The 21,275-nt window shown below is 39.8% G+C and overlaps 1 protein-coding gene across 2 annotated transcripts; it reads left to right on the forward strand.

The window, feature by feature from the left end:
- Positions 1-8,157: 8,157 nt before the first annotated feature.
- Positions 8,158-12,801, forward strand: krt94 (keratin 94). 2 transcript variants are annotated; one of them, XM_061880928.1, is made up of 8 exons: positions 8,158-8,652; positions 8,793-8,875; positions 8,943-9,099; positions 9,180-9,341; positions 9,622-9,747; positions 10,154-10,374; positions 10,471-10,484; positions 10,698-12,801. In XM_061880928.1, exons 1-8 carry the CDS (start codon positions 8,233-8,235, stop codon positions 10,745-10,747), a joined length of 1,233 nt encoding a protein of 410 aa, XP_061736912.1. In that variant the 5' UTR covers positions 8,158-8,232; the 3' UTR covers positions 10,748-12,801. The 2 variants fall into 2 exon arrangements, with proteins under 2 accessions (XP_061736912.1, XP_061736913.1); XM_061880929.1 differs by lacking the exon at positions 10,471-10,484.
- Positions 12,802-21,275: the final 8,474 nt, after the last annotated feature.

Consider the following 21,275-nt stretch of genomic DNA (forward strand, 5'->3'; position numbering starts at 1 on the left):
GTACAGTGAATGTATATGTACAGTATGTGTATATGTATGTTTGTACAGTGAATGTATATGTACATGTATGTGTATATGTATGTTTGTACAGTGAATGTATATGTACATGTATGTGTATATGTATGTTTGTACAGTGAATGTTTATGTACATGTATGTGTATATGTATGTTTGTACAGTGAATGTATATGTACATGTATGTGTATATGTATGTTTGTACAGTGAATGTATATGTACATGTATGTGTATATTTATGTTTGTACAGCAGGAATTAAAAAAAAAATGTCAAGACTTAAATAGTTACTTGGGAGGACAGATTTAGATGTGTTGTTACTGGAAGAGTGGTCATCTTTTTTTTTTTTTTTCCTATTGTGTCACACAGACTTTGCTCCAAATCCTATTGAAATCATACCGGGTACAAGTCTAAAGTTCATTGGAGAATCTGTACTGTTGCAACAGTCCAGCACACACACACACAGTGATGGCAGTCTGAATATGCAAATGTCACTAAAAACAAGAGAAGTGTGTAATTGTGGAGGAGATTCAGTCAGGCATGAGTCATTAGTTTGGTTGAAAAAACGCCCACTTTTGTCATTGTGTGTCCATCTTCTTCACAATGTTTGGACTCCTTCTGTCATCAAGGTTGACTAAACATGTCCCAGCTCCTAGAGGAGATGTGAAAGAACCTGTCCACCCCCCAACTGTCCTTTGGTTCTGGTGCATCTTGCATGTCTGTTCTCAAAAAAAAATGCCTCGCTGTTTTTTTTTTTTAAGTTGAGCAGAGACAAGCCCGCTGTAACAATATGTCTTTGACAGCTGCACATGTCTTGAATGTAAGCGGTTGACAAGCAATAAAACAAGTTATTTATTAGGTCTAGGGTGGGCCCAGCCTTTCGCCCAAAGTCACCTGGGATAGGTCCCAGCTTATCAGTAACCCACATAAGTAGTATCAAAAAAGACTGATTGAATTAATTTTCTAGTTTGGCATTTTGCCAATCACTTAACGACTTATTTTGATTTGATTATTTCTAATGGATGACATTAATTACATGAATGATGTATTTGTTATAAAGGCCTGCAAAATGTTTTAAAAAAAGCTGGCACAAGTGGCAAAAAAGACGGAGGAAAAAATTGAGGAATGCTCATCAAACACTTGTTTGGAACATCCAACAGGTGAACAGGCTATTTGGGAACAGGTGGGTGCCATGATTGGGTATTAAAGCAGCTTCCATGAAATGCAAAGAAGGATGGAGCTAGGGTCACCACTTTGTGAACAAATTGCCAAAGAGAGTGAGAACAACATTTCTCAACAAACTATTGCAAGGAATTTAGGGATTTCATCAAAAGGTTTAGAGAATCTGGAGAAATCACTGCATGTAAGTGGCAAAGCTCGTGAACTTCGATCCCTCAGGCGGTACAGCATCAAAAAGAGACATCAGTGTGTAAAGGATATCACCACATGGATTTAGGAACATTTCCGAAAGCCACTGTCAGTAACTACAGTTGGTCGCTACATCTGTAGGTGCAAGTTAAAACTCTACTATGCAAAGCGAAAGCCATTTATCAACAACACCCAGAAACGCCGCTGGTTTTGCTGGGCCCAAGCTCATCTCAGATGGACTGATACAAAGTGTATGAATTTATCATTGGTCTACTGAAAATGTGAGCAAATCTGCTGGGTCAAAAGTATACATACAGCAATGTTAATATTTGCTTACATGTCCCTTGGCAAGTTTCACTGCAATAAGGCGCTTTTGGTAGCCATCCACAAGCTTCTGCTTAAATTTTTGACCACTGCTCTTGACAAAATGGGTGCAGTTCAGCTAAATGTGTTGGTTTTCTGACATGGATTTGTTTCTTCAGCATTGTCCACACATTTAAGTCAGGACTTTGGGAAGGTCATTCTATAACCTCAATTCTAGCCTGATTTAGCCATTCTTTTACCACTTTTGACGTGTGTTTGGGGTCTTTGTCCTGTTGGAACACCCAACTGCACCCAAGACCCAACCTCCGGGCTGATGATGTTAAGGGGGCCAGCTTGCTGCGGGGCGTTCTCCCAGGAAGGCAGACGGACTACTCGGGACATGGCGTGCAGGTAAAAACATGATTTAATCTTTAACTCAGAAGCTACAAAAAAGTACAAAGAAGAGGCGCGCACAAGGAGGAAACACAACTTAGACAAAACTATGGACAGTTAACAAAACTTACTTGACAGGAAAACGAGCATGGTTCTATGAACTTTGGGGTGTAAAAACAAGCTATGTCACCAGACCGACTGACGGACAAAGACAAGTTTAAATACTGCCTCTGATTAGTGCTCGGGATGCAGGTGAGCGGGCGAGCACTAATCAGAGACAGGTGAACACAATGAGTAACCATGGTGACAAAACAAACAAGGCAGTGCAAACGGGAACTAATGAAGTCTTGAAGTAACAGAAGACAACTAAACAAAACATGATCAGAAGACATGACAGATGATTTCAGGTTGTCCTGAAGAATTTGGAGGTAACCCTCCTTTTTTTTTTGTCCCATTTACTCTCTGTAAAACACCAGTTCCATTGGCAGCAAAACAGGCCAAGAGCAAAACACTACCATCACCATGCTTGACGGTGGGTATGGTGTTCCTGGGATTAATGGCCTCACCTTTTCTCCTCCAAACATATTGCTGGGTATTCCGATCAAACAGCTCGATTTTTGTTTCATCTGACATCACATGGACAAAGATAAGATCATCTGGAGGAAAGCTCTGTGGTCAGATGAAACAAAAATTGAGCTGTTTGGCCACAATAAGGCCAATCCCTCTGATAAAGCAATACATTCCTCTTATCAATCCTGATAAGGCACACCTGTGAAGGTGAAACCATTTCAGGTGACTACCTCTTGAAGCTCATGGAGAGAATGCTAAGAGTGTGCAAAGCAGTAATCAGAGCAAAGGGTGGCTATTTTGAAGAAACTAGAACATAAAATATGTTTTCAGTGATTCACACATTCCTTTGAGACATTTGTGATTTAGGGCTATATAAATAAACATTGATTGATTGATTGATTGATGTTAAGTCCATAACCCCACATGTGTTCATTCATAGTTGTGATGCCTTCAGTGACAATCTACAATGTAAATAGTCATGAAGATAAAGAAAACACATTGAATGAGGAGAAGGTGTGTCCAAACTTTTGGCGAGTACTGTATTTGCATTACCGTGTGACTGAAAGAAGACAAAGTAGAAATCTTCTCAGAATATTGTTGTGATATTACAAAAATAATGTAGTCATTTTAGCGAGGGAATGTGAAAATTCCCACACAAGTGCAATGCATCACTCTGGGACCAGCAGCCTGCACCACCACTACAAGAACACCACATCACAAAAAAATGAGTGGTGTTTTAATTAAGGGAACTGTAAAACTTTTATGAAGTAGTCCGTACACTTTTTAACTTAAATTTCATTGCAGCGCAGCATGTTTTTTTTTTTACCGCTCATTTGCAAGTATATGACGTTGTTGTGTGTTCACTTCAGTTCCTAACAAAGTGGACACACAACAATGAAACGTGTACAGCATAGTTTAATAAAACATATCAGTGCAACCTCTCTCAGCAGTACCGCAGAACCAATCCCTGCTCATGCATGAAGAACATCAGAGGCATGAGTCATTTTCCTTTTGGCCGAGAGGTGATGACCTTGCAAGCCTCTCCCATCTCCACCAGTGGGGAGAAGTTGGCCCAGAGCCCAAAAGTGAGATAAGGAGGTACATTCACACACAAAACGACACACAATACACACTGTATCCGCCCTAAAACATGCAGTGGTAGAGGCCAAAAGCAACACACTCAAGAGCACACACACACACACACACACACAGACACAAACACACACACACATTCTTATATTTGTTACCTTCTTGAGACCACCGAAAAATGCCTACCTCTTTAGGACCACCATTTCTAGATATATAAAGATTTGTATTTACAACATTAATAATACAAACATAATACGCAAATATAAAAAAAGCTTGTTGTGAAAAATTTGTTGGAATGTCACAAGAAAAAGGTTACAGTATTACAATAAAAGTCGTAATTTTACTCAACGCAACTCAAAATCTTGCAAGGAAAACTGAACATGTGTGCAGTACTATTATTATATTTCGGGCTCCAGTACTCTGGAATGCCCTCCCGGTAACAGTTCGAGATGCCACCTCAGTAGAAGCATTTAAGTCTCACCTTAAAACTCATTTGTATACTCTAGCCTTTAAATAGACTCCCTTTTTAGACCAGTTGATCTGCCGTTTCTTTTCTTTTTCTTCTATGTCCCACTCTCCTTTGTGGAGGGAGTCCGGTCCGATCCGGTGGCCATGTACTGCTCGCCTGTGTATCGGCTGGGGACATCTCTGCGCTGCTGATCAGCCTCCGCTTGGGATGGTTTCCTGCTGGCTCCGCTGTGAACGGGACTCTCGCTGCTGTGTTGGATCCGCTTTGGACTGGACTCTCGCGACTGTGTTGGATCCATTATGGATTGATCTTTCACAGTATTATGTTCTCATATGTTCTCATAGTCATCAGTATCATCAGTATCACAGTATCATGTTCTCATAGTCATCATTGTCACCGACGTCCCACTGGGTCATTATTGTCACCGGTGTCCCACTGGGTGTGAGTTTTCCTTGCCCTTATGTGGGCCTACCGAGGATGTCGTAGTGGTTTGTGCAGCCCTTTGAGACACTAGTGATTTAGGGCTATATAAGTAAACATTGATTGATTGATTGATTGATACACACACTTGTTATTTCATATGTTGACCGGAGGGGGAGCACTTCAATTTTTTTAAACAAACTTGTTATTTCATATGTTGACCAGAGGGGGAGCACTTCAATTTTTTACACACACTTGTTATTTTATATGTTGGCCAGAGGGGGAGCACTTCAGTTTTTTTACACACACTTGTTATTTCATATGTTGACCAGAGGGGGAGGACTTCAATTTTTTACACACACTTGTTATTTCATATGTTGGCCAGAGGGGGAGCACTTCAATTTTTTTTACACAAACGTGTTATTTCATATGTTGGCCAGAGGAGGAGCACTTAAATTTTTTACACACACTTGTTATTTTATATGTTGGCCAGAGGGGGAGCACTTCAATTTTTTACACACACTTGTTATTTTATGTGTTGACCAGAGGGGGAGCACTTCAATTTTTTACACACACTTGTTATTTTATATGTTGGCCAGAGGGGGAGCACTTCAGTTTTTTTACACACACTTGTTATTTCATATGTTGACCAGAGGGGGAGGACTTCAATTTTTTACACACACTTGTTATTTCATATGTTGGCCAGAGGGGGAGCACTTCAATTTTTTTTACACAAACGTGTTATTTCATATGTTGGCCAGAGGAGGAGCACTTAAATTTTTTACACACACTTGTTATTTTATATGTTGGCCAGAGGGGGAGCACTTCAATTTTTTACACACACTTGTTATTTTATGTGTTGACCAGAGGGGGAGCACTTCAATTTTTTACACACACTTGTTATTTTATATGTTGGCCAGAGGGGGAGCACTTAAATTTTTTACACACACTTGTTATTTCATATGTTGATCAGAGGAGGAGCACTTTTAAAACCGACACATACCCCTTTTTTTTTTGGGACCACCCTCATTTTGATAGATTTCACTACCCCGTGCAAATTAGGCATTTTCTATTAGATGTAATGGTTTTACGTGTTGGGACCGTGATTTCAGTGCTAACTTGTTCACCGGTCCTCACATGGAAGCTACTTTTCCTTCACAGTGGTTAGAGTGTCCTCCCTGAGATCGGTTGGTCGTGAGTTCAAACCCCGGCCGAGTCATACCAAAGACTATAAAAATGGGACCTTTTACCTCCCTGCTTGCCACTCAGCATCAAGGCTTGGAATTGGGGGTTAAATCACCAAAAATGATTCCTAGACGCAGCCACCGCTGCTGCTCACTGCTCCCCTCACCTTCCAGGGTGTGATCAAGGGTGATGGGTCAAACGTAGAGAATAATTTCGCCACACCTGGAGTGTGTGTGACAATCATTGGGACTTTAACTTTAACTTTGTTGAAGTCTGAAGAAAAGTAGCAATACAAGAACACACACACACACACACACGCACACACACACATGCACGCACACACACACACACACACACACACACACACACACACACACACACACACACACACACACACACACACACACCCATTCTTATATGTGTTACCTTCTTGAGACCTCCAAAAAATGCCTACCTCTTTAGCACCACCCTTTCTAGATATATAAAGATTTGTATTTACAACAATAATAATATAAACATAATACGCAAATATAAAAAAAGCTTGTTGTGAAAAATTAGTTGGAATGTCACAAGAAAAAGGTTACAATTTCACAACAAAAATGTGGCAGTATTATAATAAAAGTCGTAATTTTACGCAACGCAACTCAAAATCTTGCAAGGAAAACTGAACATGTGTGCAGTACTATTATACACACACTTGTTATTTCATATGTTGACCAGAGGGGGAGCACTTCAATTTTTTTACACAAACTTGTTATTTCATATGTTGGCCAGCGGGGGAGCACTTCAATTTTTTACACACACTTGTTATTTCATATGTTGACCAGAGGGGGAGCACTTCAATTTTTTGCACACACTTGTTATTTTATATGTTGGCCAGAGAGGGAGCACTTAAATGTTTTACACACACTTGTTATTTCATATGTTGATCAGAGGAGGAGCACTTTTAAAACCGACACATACCCCTTTCTTTTGGGACCACCCTCATTTTGATAGATTTTACCGCCCGGGGTGCAAATTAGGCATTTTCTATTAGATGCAATGGTTTTACCTGGGGATAGGTTGATTGGCAACACTAAATGGTCCCTAGTGTGTGAATGTGAGCGTGAATGTTGTCTGTCTATCTGTGTTGGCCCTGCGATGAAGTGGCGACTTGTCCAGGGTGTACCCCGCCTTCCGCCCGATTGTAGCTGAGATAGGCGCCAGCGCCCCCCGCAACCCCAAAAGGGAATAAGCGGTAGAAAATGGATGGATGGATGGATATTAGATGCAATGGTTTTACGTGTTGGGACCTTGATTTCGGTCCTAACTTGTTCACTGCTCCTCATATGGAAGCTACTTTTCCTTCACAGTGGTTAGAGTGCCCTCCCTGAGATCAGTAGGTCGTGAGTTCAAACCCCGGCCGAGTCATACCAAAGACTATAAAAATGGGACCCTTTACCTCCCTGCTTGCCACTCAGCATCAAGGGTTGGAATTGGGGGTTAAATAAATGGGTTAAATGATAAATAGGTTGTACTTGTATAGCGCTTTTCTACCTTCAAGGTACTCAAAGCGCTTTGACAGTAAATCACCAAAAATTATTCCTGGGCGCAGCCGCCGCTGCTGCTCACTGCTCCCCTCACCTCCCAGGGTGTGATCAAGGGTGATGGGTCAAACGCAGGGAATAATTTCGCCACACCTGGTGTGTGTGTGACAATCATTGGGACTTTAACTTTAACTTTAATTTTAACTTTGTTGATGTCTCAAGTAGGGTTGAAATACAAGAACACACACATACACACGCACACACACACACACAGGAACTGAGGGGGGAAGTTGAGCGTGATATGGCGAACAATGGGGCGGCGGATTCCTTTTTGTTGCTACCGTCAATAAGTAACAATATAAGCTGTCTCGTAGTTAAGAAGAACAACCCTGAGATAAGAAGTTATAAAACAAGAGCAAGGGTGAATGCATCATGGAGTCTTTTTTATTTTTTTTTCATGATGATGTGAAAGTTGTGACAGTAACCAACTTTCCATTTACATGCCACTATTCAAACCTGAATGAAGGAGACCAGACAAGCAGGTATTTAGATAAGCATGCAGAAATTAAACAGTAGAGGTGTCACACACACACACACCAGCAGAACTCTGTGAAACATGAACACAAAAGCAGAAACACACACACATTCCATGAGAGTGCCCTCATAGGGGGAGAGAGGGGAAAAAAACCCTGGTCCTTAAAGGAAAACAAATGGTGCGTCTGTTGAGCCAGTGGAGATCTTGCAGAGGAAAACTCCCTCTTCCCCTCCCTCCCTCCCCCAGCCAGGCCCGCCCCAGGACCAGCACTATATCAGGAGGCTGCTTCTCGCTAACGGACTCCACTCCTGGTTCCAGTTCTCTAACACCTCTCGTCTCCTCTCCTGAAGCCTCTCAGCAGTTATGCAGTCCAGCTACAGCATCAGCAGCGGGCCAGCGATGAAGTCCCGGCAGAGCTACAGCTACTCAACCAGAACCGCTCCGAGGGCTCAGAGCTTGTCCGGTCTGAGCTTTGGGGGTCCTCGCATCTCTTCTGCCACAATGCGCACCGTCTCCTCCGGGTTTGGCGGCGGCTACGGATCCGGAGCGGGCACCTTCGACCTGTCCCACGCTTTGGACCAGAACAGCGTTCAACTGAACGAGAAGGCCACCATGCAAAACCTGAACGACCGTCTGGCCTCCTACCTGGAGAAAGTGCGCTCCCTTGAGGCTGCCAACGCTAAGTTGGAGAAGCAGATCAGAGAGTACTACGAGCAGAAGGGCCCTGCAGCTGAGAGGGACTACAGCAACTACTGGGCCATCATCAACGACCTGAAGGACAAGGTACTTCTGCACTATTGTCAATCATTATAAAGTTTAGCAATGTTACCACCCTGAACCATGATTTGATTGACTTAACTCATCCTTGCTTCAAATGGTAATGCTTGGAGCCAGTAAAACAAACTCATTTTTCTCCAATTAAGATCATGGCCGCCACCATCGGCAACGCAAACATCCTCCTCCAGATTGACAACTCCAAACTGGCTGCCGATGACTTCAGAACTAAGTAAGGAGGTTGTACCTCCTGCTAGCAAACATTGGATTTCCTTATCTTACCCTCTTCTCCAAAATAGATTCGAACACGAGCTGATGATGCGCCAGTCTGTTGAGGCCGACATCGCCAACCTACGCCGCCTGCTTGACCAGACCACTCTGACCAAAGCGGACCTGGAGATGCAGATCGAAGGCCTGCAAGATGAGCTGGCTTACCTCAAGAAGAACCACGCCGAGGTACAAGAAGCGTCAACCTGTCCGTCGGACACACACACCTGACCGGATGTTTAAAATGTTAAAATATTTGCCTTGCTTAGGAACTGGCGGCAATGCGATCACAGCTCTCTGGCAACGTCAATGTGGAGGTTGACGCCGCACCCCAGCAGGACCTCAGCAGAATCATGGAGGAGATGCGCGCCCAGTACGAAGCCATCACCGACAAACACCGCCGCGACCAGGAGGCTTGGTTTAACGAGAAGGTAATCCAAATTGCCGCGAAAAACCCAACTAATACCTTTCGAAGGGCATTGAATCGATCGCAACTGAACTGTGCGGTTTGTCTTAGAAGACTTTTCACCTGTCATCCAAACTCATCAATTCATGCTCATAGCCTTAGATCCGTCAGAACTGAACCGCCCACTTACGATCTACTAAAAACCTTCAGAATACGATGACCTGAATGAACTAGAACAACCATAGACAACGGAATCTCTCCATTTAGTCTCTTTTCCAAGGTGATTTTCCATTTTATCTTTCTAGTCGGCTGCCCTGTCTAAGGAAGTGACCGTCAGCACAGAGATCATCCAGACGACCAAGACAGAGGTCGGGGACTTGAGACGCACGCTGCAGGGTCTGGAGATCGAGCTGCAGTCTCAGCTCAGTATGGTAAGAGACAAAACAGAGCGCCTCACAATCCGGCCTTATATGAGCAAACCTCAAAGCAGCCTCTCTTGTCCGCTGATAAAGGCTGCAGAAGGGGGGGCTTTTGAAGAATGTGTTCGGGGGGGGGGGGGGGGTGGTTGGCGGGGAGACGAAAACATTTCACAGGCGTTTTTCAGATCGTGGTAGACATTAAAAAAAAGCTTGAAGGAAAGGGAAGGAATGCAGAACTTGACTTTGTAAGGCCAAAGGTTCCAGATGGTGACCCTGTGACTTTTGCAACAAAGATGTCAGTTATCATAATCCGGGGTGTGGCAGGTTTGCCGTACTCCTCTGAGCTTTGAATGACACCCGCTGTGTCGACGCTGCAACTAAACGCTTGCTTCTGCGCCGCTTTCTTACGCCTATGCAGAAAGGGGCGCTGGAGAACACGTTGGGGGAGACGGAGTCTCGCTACAGCGCAATGCTTGCCAACTTCCAGACCACCATCAACATGCTGGAGGGGGAACTAGCCAACGTGCGCGCCAGCATTGAGCAGCAGGGCCAGGACTACAGGATGTTGCTGGACATCAAGACCAGACTGGAGCAGGAGATTGCGACCTACAGGAGCTTGCTGGATACCGAAGAGTCCAGGTAGAGCCAAGACACACATTTTCTTTAAAACCTCTCAAAAGATCGCTCGAACATACCATTTATTCTTGTCTTTTTCCTTTTTCTTCTTTGTGTAAGGCCAATTGTCTCAGGTGAGTGAGGCCCCCCTGGCAGTCATATCCCCCTCAGGAACCAGTGTCCACTGCTGTGGACTTTTGTGGGCAAAAACTCGGACAAAAGACACAGAGCAACCACAAATGTCCACTGCAGAGGACACTCGTTCTCAAGAGGTTGAATTAAAAATGGCATAAACACTGATACTAATGTTAATTTTTGCCCTTTTTTCTTCCTCTTCTTCTTCCCAGGGAGCACTAAGACCACAGTCACAAAAACCACCGTGCGCACTTCCAGCTAAAGGGTCCAGTGGACAGGACAGCACACACATGCAAACACACACACTGAGTAATAAAAGCTGTTACACCAAATAAGCAAAGTGGGAAAACACGAGAGAGGAGATGAAAGTTGTTTGATAAGGAGAGGAGAGGAAAATGGACAGGTCACTATAGTAAGTTACTTTTATTAAAAATACCCTGACTATGAAGTAAAGGTCTTTACCTCCCATACTACTGCTGCCTTAAAAACACACCAACCTCCACAACACAAAGAAGCACATTTTAAACATACACGCGAGTTTGAAAAGTCGGAAATGTAAGACAGGTCCCCTTTGGGTTTGTAAAACCGCTCCGAAAAAAAAGTTTTTATGTGTGTGTGTTTGCATGTCTGGAAAAAAAAAATAAACCAGCATGAAAAAAGTGGTGTCCTTTTTTTTTTAATCTTTTCGCCATGACATGGCTGTGTTTGAGCGGTTGTCACGGCGACGGAGTACCATTTTTGGGTGATGGAAATGTGTGTTACGTAAGGGCGGTGTCGAGACGGGGAGAAAATGCAAGTATAAGATAAACAAGGCAAACGACCCCACGGTTTACACTGAGGTTCTTTAACCAGACACGCCTAAATGGATGACTAATCTTTGCCTTTGAGGCTGTCAAAACTCTTACTTGTGTTGCCGAGCAACAAGTACATGCATACTCCCTATATGGACATAAGCAAAGCAAACACTGACAAACTGGTCAAACACACACAATATTGCTACTGGACTTTGGACCTGTACAGTGCATGGGTGCAGTAATGAGGCCTTCACTTTTTTCCAGCAACAGTGTTGTGTTTGCTTTGGACACACACACACACACACACACACGCGAGCACACACGCACGCACGCACACACACACACACACACACACACACACACACACACACACACACTTGTACTCTTGAGACCTCCAAAAATGCCTACTTTTTCAGGACCACCCTTTCTAGATATGTAAACATTTGCATCTACAACATTAATATTATATATATATATATATATATATATATATATATATATATATATATATATATATATATATATATATACATATATATATATATACATACATATATATATATATATATATATCCATCCATCCATCCATTTTCTACCGCTTATTCCCTTTCGGGGTCGCGGGGGGCGCTGGCGCCCATCTCAGCTACAATCGGGCGGAAGGCTAATATATGTATACATATATATATATATATATATATATATATATATATATATATATATATATATATATTCTATGCAAATATAAAAAAATACTCTTTTAGTAAATGTATTTTTTGTTTTGAATTGAATTTTAATCCTCATTATTTACTTAGAGTCTCTTTATAAATATTTTTTTTATTAACTTTGGCCAAAGGTGGCACATTTCAATTTCTTACACACACTTGTTATTTCATATGTTGACCAGAAGGGGAGCACTTTTAACACAGTCAATTTGAAAAATCGCTTCTTTTTGGGACCACCCGATTTTTGATAGATTTCACCACCAAGGGTGCAAATGAGATCTCTAGTTTTTGTTTTTTGTAATGTGCTTAAGGCCGGCGACAAACGAGTCACAGACCACGGATGGTCCCTGTGCCGCACTTTGGACAACCCAGCTGTAAAAGCTAACTGTTTCCGCCTTTGCACTTGTCAATGTTTTCTTTTGTATATACATTAAATCAACCAAAAAATCCTGACTTTGGAGCAATGTTCACAGACTCTGATATTTAGCTCTCTATTAGATGCAATGGTTTTCCGTATTGGGACTGTGATTTGGGTCCTAACTTTTTCACCGGTCCTAATATGGAAGGAATTTTTCCTCGTTGATGTCTCAAGAAGGGTAGAAATACAAGAACACACACACACGCAAGCACGCACACACACACGCACACACACACACACACACGCACACACACACACATTCTTGTTACCTTCTTGAGACCTCAGAAAAATGCCTACCTCTTTTGGACCGCCCCTTCTAGATATATAAAGATGTGTATCTACAACATTAATAATAAATATATTCTATGCAAATATAAAAAAAATAAGCTTTTAGTAAATGTATTTTTTGTTTGTAATTGAATTTTAATCATCATTATTTACTTCAAGTCTCTTTATAAATATTTTTTTTATTAATTTTGGCCAAAGGTGGCGCATTTCAATTTCTTACACACACTTGTTATTTCATATGTTGACCAGAGGGGGAGCACTTTTAACACAGTCAATTTGAAAAATCGGTCCTTTTTGGGACCACCCGATTTTTGATAGATTTCACCACCAGAGGTGCAAATGAGATCTTTAGTTTTTGTTTTTTGTAATGTGCTTAAGGCCGATGACAAACGAGGTACGGACCACGGATGGTCCCTATGCCGCACTTTGGACAACCCAGCTGTAGAAGCTAACTGTCAATGGCCACTATAGTCTTAGTACCGTAGTGTATTTGTTCATCCCATGGTCACATATTGGACACAGGTTGTCTTACGTCAGCACTAGAAGTCGTAAAATCAGCTGGGTTTTTTTCGGGAATGAATAGGGAAGTCCTTTTTTAGCTGCTGTCTTGTTTTATCACATATTTCCGCCTTTGCACTTGTCAATGTTTTCTTTTGTATATACCTTTAATCAACCAAAAAATCCTGACTTTGGAGCAATGTTCACAGACTCTAATATTTAGCTCTCTATTAAATGCAATGGTTTTCCGTATTGGGACTGTGATTTGGGTCCTAACTTTTTCACCGGTCCTAATATGGAAGGAATTTTTCCTCGTTGATGTCTCAAGAAGGGTAGAAATACAAGAACACACACACACGCACGCACGCACACACGCACGCACACACACACACACACACGCACACACACACACATTCTTGTTACCTTCTTGAGACCTCAGAAAAATGCCTACCTCTTTTGGACCACCCCTTCTAGATATATAAAGATGTGTATCTACAACATTAATAATAAATATATTCTATGCAAATATAAAAAAAATAAGCTTTTAGTAAATGTATTTTTTGTTTGTAATTGAATTTTAATCATCATTATTATCTTCAAGTCTCTTTATAAATATTTTTTTTATTAATTTTGGCCAAAGGTGGCGCATTTCAATTTCTTACACACACTTGTTATTTCATATGTTGACCAGAGGGGGAGCACTTTTAACACAGTCAATTTGAAAAATCGGTCCTTTTTGGGACCACCCGATTTTTGATAGATTTCACCACCAGAGGTGCAAATGAGATCTTTAGTTTTTGTTTTTTGTAATGTGCTTAAGGCCGATGACAAACGAGGTACGGACCACGGATGGTCCCTGTGCCGCACTTTGGACAACCCAGCTGTAGAAGCTAACTGTTAATGGTCACTATAGTCTTAGTACCGTAGTGTATTTGTTCATCCTATGGTCACATATTGGACACAGGTTGTCTTACGTCAGCACTAGAAGTCGTAAAATCAGCTGGGTTTTTTTCGGGAATGAATAGGGAAGTCCTTTTTTAGCTGCTGTCTTATTTTATCACATATTGCCGCCTTTGCACTTGTCAATGTTTACTTTTGTATGCACATTAAATCAACAAAAAAATCCTGACTTTGGAGCAATGTTCACAGACTCTAGTATTTGGCTCTCTATTACATGCAATGGTTTTCCGTTTTGGGACCGTGATTTGGGTCCCAACTTTTTCACCGGTCGGAAGGCACTTTTCCTCATTGATGTCTCAAGAAGGGTAGAAATACAAGAACACACACACACACACACACACACACACACACACACACACACACACACACACACACACACACACACACACACATTCTTGTTACCTTCTTGAAACCTCAGAAAAAGGCATACCTCTTTTGGACCACCCTTTCTAGATATGTAAAGATGTGTATCTACAACATTAATAATAATATATATATTCTATGCAAATATAAAAAAATAAGCTTTTAGTAAATTTATTTTTTGTTTGTAATTGAATTTTAATCATCATTATTTACTTCAAGTCTCTTTATAAATATTGTTTGTATTAATTTTGGCCAAAGGTGGCGCATTTCAATTTCTTACACACACTTACTATTTCATATGTTGACCAGAGGGGGAGCACTTTTAACACAGTCAATTTGAAAAATCTCTCCTTTTTGGGACCACCCTATTTTTGATTGATTTCACCACCAAGGGTGCAAATAAGATCTCTAGTTTGTTTTTTTTGTAATGTGCTTAAGGCCGATGACAAACGAGTGCCACAGATGGTCCCTGTGCCGCACTTTGGGCAACCCAGCTGTAGAAGCTAACTGTTAATGGTCACTATAATCTTAGTACCGTAGTGTATTTGTTCATCCTATGGTCACATATGGGACGCGGGTTGTCTTACGTCAGCACTAGTAGTTGTAAAATAAGGGTTTTTTTCCAGGGATGAATAGGGAAGTCTTTTTTTTATCACATATTGACGCCTTTGCACTTGTCAATGTTTACTTTTGTATGCACATCAAATCAACAAAAAAATCCTGACTTTGGAGCAATGTTCACAGACTCCAGTACTTGGCTCTCTATTACATGCAATGGGGTTTTCCGTATTAGGACCATGATTTCGGTCCCAACTTTTTCACCGGTCCTCATATGGAAGGAACTTTTCCTTGTTGATGTCTCAAAAAGGGTAAAAATACAAGAACACGCACGCACGCAAGCAAGCACACTTACAGACACACACACACACACACACACACACACACACACACACACACACACACACACACACATTCTTTTTACCTTCTTGAGACCTCTGAAAAATGCCTACCTCTTTTGGACCACCAATTCTAGATATATAAAGATGTGTATTTACAATATTAATAATATATACATGCCATGCAAATATTAAAAAAGCTTGTTGTGGAAAATGAGTTTGACAAGAAAAACTTTGAATTTGGGCATTATTGTAATAATGTCGTCACTTTACTCAATGCAAGTCAAAATTTTACAAGAAAAATGTAACATTTGTGCAATATTATGAAAAAAGTTGGAATTTTACTCAATAACAGGCGCAATTTTACAAGAAAAGCTACAAATGTTGGCAATTTTAGGATTTCTCTTGACAAAAGTCACAATTTTATAAAAAAAAATTAAAAATGTTGGCAATATTATAATAACAATCGGAATTTTACTCGGCAAAATGATGACAAAAGTCATAATTTAACTCAAAAAATGTCACTATTGTGCCAAAAAAAAATGGCAATATTGTGATAAAAGTCTGAATTTTATCTGAGAATGTCACAATTTTGCATTAAAAAGTAACGGTTTTAATTTAAAAAGTTAGAAATTTTACAAGAAAATATTGTAATATTACAGAAACAGAAAAAATATGAGAATTTGTTCCCAATTTCAAAAGAAAAAAGTTGACAGATTGTGAGAAAAAAACTGCTTTTAGTTCATTTTTTGTTGTTGAATTTTTTGTTTGTAACTGGTTTTTAAACTTCATTATTTACTTCAAGTTATTGCAGTATGTCTCTATATACACATTTATTTAAAATACATTTTGGCCGAAGGGGGAGTATTTCAATTTCTTACACACACTTGTTACTTCATTATGTTGGCCAGAGGGGGCGCACTTCAAATTTTTACCATACTTTTTATTACATATGTCGACCAGAGGGGGCGCACTTTTAAAACCGACACACAGTCAATTTGAAAAATCCCTCCTTTTTGGGACCACCCTCATTTTGATAGATTTTACCACCAGGGGTGCAAATGAAAAATTCTCTATTAGATAACTGTATTTTTCGTATTATTCTCCGTATTGGGACCGTGATTTATGTCCTAACTTCTTCCCCGGTCCTAATATGGAAGGTCATTTTCCTTTTTGATGTTTCAAGAAGGGTAGAAATACAAGAACACACACACACACACACACACACACTGTACAGAGGCCAGGAACTGATAAAGCAAACATCCCCCTAAAAAGCTTGAGGCGCCCATATTTGGATCCATCTGGCCATGCACAAGCATCTCCAGCACTCTGTTACACGCACTGTTTGTTTAAAAGTCCTACCCAACAATGCAAACACTCGGATAATTCAAAACAAGGATGATTATAATGTTTGCAGTATAAAGTAAACATCTACTACATGCTGGAGTTTAACTTGATTATGGCTAAATTGCCTTTTTAAAATGTGTCTTTGTTTGAAAAATGCTGAATGCATGTTGTTTACTACTTTTTTGCCATGACAACATTACTGTAATAATATTAGGTCCTATGGAGGAATGGTTTATCAAATTGTTATACTGATACCCTGTACATAAACACACCATAGCTGGTCACAGTTATATTATCAAAAAGTAATTAATTGAAATACAAAGCGATCAAATACAAACCCCAAAACCAGTGAAGTTGGCACGTTGTGTAAATGGTAAATAAAAACAGAATACAATGATTTGCAAATCCTATTCAACTTATATTCAACTGAATAGACTGCAAAGACAAGATATTTAAAGATCAAACTAAAACTTTTGCAAAAATTGGATCGTTTGGAAATTGATGCCTGCAACATGTTTCAAAAAAGCTGGCACACGTGGCAAAAAAGACTGAGAAAGTTAAGGAATGATCATCAAACACTTTTGTGGAACATCCCACAGGTGAACAGGCTAATTGGGAACAGGTGGGTGCCATGTTTGGGTATAAAAGCAGCTTCCGTGAAATGCTCAGTCATTCACAAACAAGGATTGGTCGAGGGTCACCACTTTGTGAACAAATGCCAGAGCAAATTGTCCAACAGTTTAAGAACAACATTTTTCAACCAGCTATTGCAAGGAATTTAGGGATTTCACCATCTACGGTCTGAAAAATCATCAAATGCTTCAGAGAATCTGGAAAAAGGCTGAAAAGCAACACTGAATGCCCGTGACCTTTGATCCCTCAGGCAGTACTGCATCAAAAAGTGACATCAGTATGTAAAGTATATCACCACATGGGCTCAGGAACACTTCAGAAAACCACTGTCAGTAACTACAGTTTGTCGCTACATATTCTGTATGTGCAAGTTAAAACTCTATTATGCAAAGCGGAAACCATTTATCAACAACACCCAGAAACGACGCCGGCTTCGCTGGGTCCGAGCTCATCTAAGATGGACTGATGCAAAGTGGAAAATGGTTCTGTGTCACGACTAGGACTTGGGCGTGGATTGTTTTTCCGAGGCAAAGGAAAGTTGGCACGAGCAAGGCGTGAATGTAAGTACATATCTTTATTATACTAATAAACTACAAAAAAAAACAGGAACAAACAAAAGGCGCACACAATGGCGGAGAACAAACTTGACTAATGAAAAACAAATGACTAGCACAAAGGCAATTAACTATGAACTATAAACAAAAACTTACTTGACATGGAACTGTGAACGGGACATGGATCATTGCAAGGTGCGTAGCAAGTGGTAGACGTGGGAAGGAGGTGATGTTGCCAGACTGGCTACCTGGTAACTTGGGCTTAAATAATACTATGGTAAATGGTGAAAACGGGTGCGTGACATGGAGACAAGGTGAAAACTATTTGGTTGACATGGTAATAAGACGAGTGGAAAAACAAGAACCAATGGAGCAAAACAGAACATAACTAAACAAAAACATGAACAGACATGACATTCTGTGTCTGATGAGTCCATATTTCAAATTGTTTTTGGCAACTGTGGACATGGTGTCCTCCAGAACAAAGAAGAAAAGAACAATCCAGATTTCTATAGGCGCAAAGTTCAAAAGCCAGCATCTGTGATGGTATGGGGGTGTGTTAGTGCCTTGGATATTATACATATACATATATATATATAATATTGTTATATATTATATTATTTATTATTATCATTGTTTATTGTGAGCGAACTGTGGTGCTGAATTTCCCCCAGGGATCAATAAATTACATTCTATTCTATTCTATGTACAGTAGATGGCAGTATTGTCCTGTTTAAGAGGGTCACAACATTGCTGAGTCAGGTCCGCATGGAGCTGGAGGGGGGGTGGCCTCAAGCTCTGCCAGAATTTCGGGAGATTTTCGGGAAAAAAATTGTCCCAGGAGGCGCTGAGTTTCGAGTCTCCCGGAAAATCCGGGAGAGTTGGCAAGTATGGCAAGAGGAAAGTCTGGGCTTCCCTGCTTAGGCTGCTGCCCCCATGACCCGACCTCGGATAAGCGGAAGAAGATGGATGGATACAAAATAATTACAATCGATATGTTTTTAAATTTTGTTGTTGTTTTTGTTTGGTAACACCATGCAGGGCACCGTTCTAGAACCTCTTCAATTTTCTTTCATCACTTTTTGGATAAGGCTACCATGCCCTTAATCAGCTCTAATAATATAGCAATATTTTTCTTTATCATGACAGGTTTTTAATTTAAGTTGTGTTGGGATAAACAGGGGTGTCAAACTCAAGGGCTGCATGGAGGAACATTAATGCACAATTTAACTATTAAAATCATGGCATTAAAACAAACAAAAAAAATAAAGAAAATATATTTTGAATATATTACAATAAAAATATATAAAAAAAGATGTATGAATGTTTATAACTGAATACGTTTACATATGCATAAAAATGTTTGTCTTTTCTATTTTTGTTTTTTGTTTTTCAATGAATTAAGTAACATTTTTGACAACCTTTTTCCAAAACACAATATAGAATGTGAGATATAACAGGATAATTCATACACTCATCATTTGTTTTCAAAACGGTTAGAAAAAAGTGGGACCCCAAAACTTTGTCGTGGGACCCCATTTTTAAGACTTGATGGGGCCCCCGGGACCCTAATTTGAAAATTCCTAGCGCCAACACCGATGGAGTATTGGTGCGTGTAAAACAGCAGCAGGCGGCTGTGGCCTGCGGGCCGGTTCTAATGCTAATCAAATATCATCTAAAAGTAGGGGGCCATAGCTCATTAATTTGCAGGCCCTGATTTTGACACGTTGGGGATAACTAAATGCAAACTACTGAAAGTTTTTTTTTTCCCATTTATAAATATAGTAAAAAATACTATAAATTAAATATTTTTTGCAACATTTCCAACTCTAAAGCTCTTGTAGGCAACAAGAATTAGCCAATAGCATGTCATAACTTCATGGTAAATCATATACTTGACCATAGGTCTCTTTTCTAGCCGTTGAGCTCCTCATTAGCAGACTTTACGACTTGCAAGAGCAAGAATCTAGTAGTTTACATTCCCTGTAAGTGGGAGGCTCATGGCTAAAGGGTGAGTGGCCGGCTTGCAATCTAATGTTTACTGTTTTGTTTTTTTTGGTAATACAATGCACTTTTTCCACATTTGATTATGTTACAGACTTATTCCAAAGTGAAAAAAAACATTTTTGATCTTCAAAATTCCAGACAATACCCCATAATGACAATGTAAAATGGTTTTAATATATATTAAGACAAAAAAAACTACAAACCCTGTTTCCATATGAGTTGGGAAATTGTGTTGGATGTAAATATAAACGGAATACAATGATTTGCAAATCCTTTTCAACCCATATTCAGTTGAATGCACTACATTTAAAATATATGTTGCAAGGTAAAATTGTGCTGTATATATATATATATTTTTTTCGGGAGGGGGGTGGGTGTGTCAGCACTAATTAAGGTGATTTCAAATCATTTCAATGGGCGACGGTGGTTTGAGATAATGTTTTAAGTTAAGAGCTCCGTCACCTTAATTGGCCAGAAATTGAGGTGCTACTGTACTTTAATATCATGAAACAGAACATCATAACCATTATTCTTGTTCCTCCAAACACGACGAGTTGAGTTTATACAAAAAGTTCTATTTTGGTTTCATCTGACCACATGACATTCTCCCAATCCTCTGCTGTATCATCCATGTATCCATTTTGGTACAAACTCAAATCGTCGTGTTTGGAGGAAGAAGAATACTGAGTTGCATCCCAAGAACACCATACTTACTGTGAAGCATGGGGGTGGAAACATCATGCTTTGGGGCTGTTTTTCTGCTAAGGGGACAGGACGATTGATCCGTGTTAAGGAAAGAATGGATGGGGCCATTTATCGTGAGATTTTGAGCCAAAACCTCCTTCCAACAGTGAGAGCTTTGAATGGTTGACCAAATACTTATTTTTCACCATAATTTACAAATAATTTTTTTTAAATTCCTAAAATGTGGATTCCTGGATTTTTTTTTCACATTCTGTCTCTCACAGTTGAAGTGTACCTATGATGAAAATTACAGACCTCTGTCATCATTTTAAGTGGGAGAACTTGCAAAATCGGTGGATGACTAAATACTTTTTTGCCCCACTGTGTGTATATATGTATATATATATATATATATATATATATATATATATATATATATATATATATATAAACATATATAAACATATATATATATACATATATACATACACACACATATATATATATTTTATATATATATATAAACATATATATACATATATAAACATATATATATATATATACACACACACATATATATATGTATATATATATATATATATATATATATATATATATATATATAT

The sequence above is a fragment of the Nerophis ophidion genome, linkage group LG20 (genome assembly GCF_033978795.1).
Source record: "Nerophis ophidion isolate RoL-2023_Sa linkage group LG20, RoL_Noph_v1.0, whole genome shotgun sequence".
In the NCBI taxonomy this organism is placed as follows: domain Eukaryota; kingdom Metazoa; phylum Chordata; class Actinopteri; order Syngnathiformes; family Syngnathidae; genus Nerophis; species Nerophis ophidion.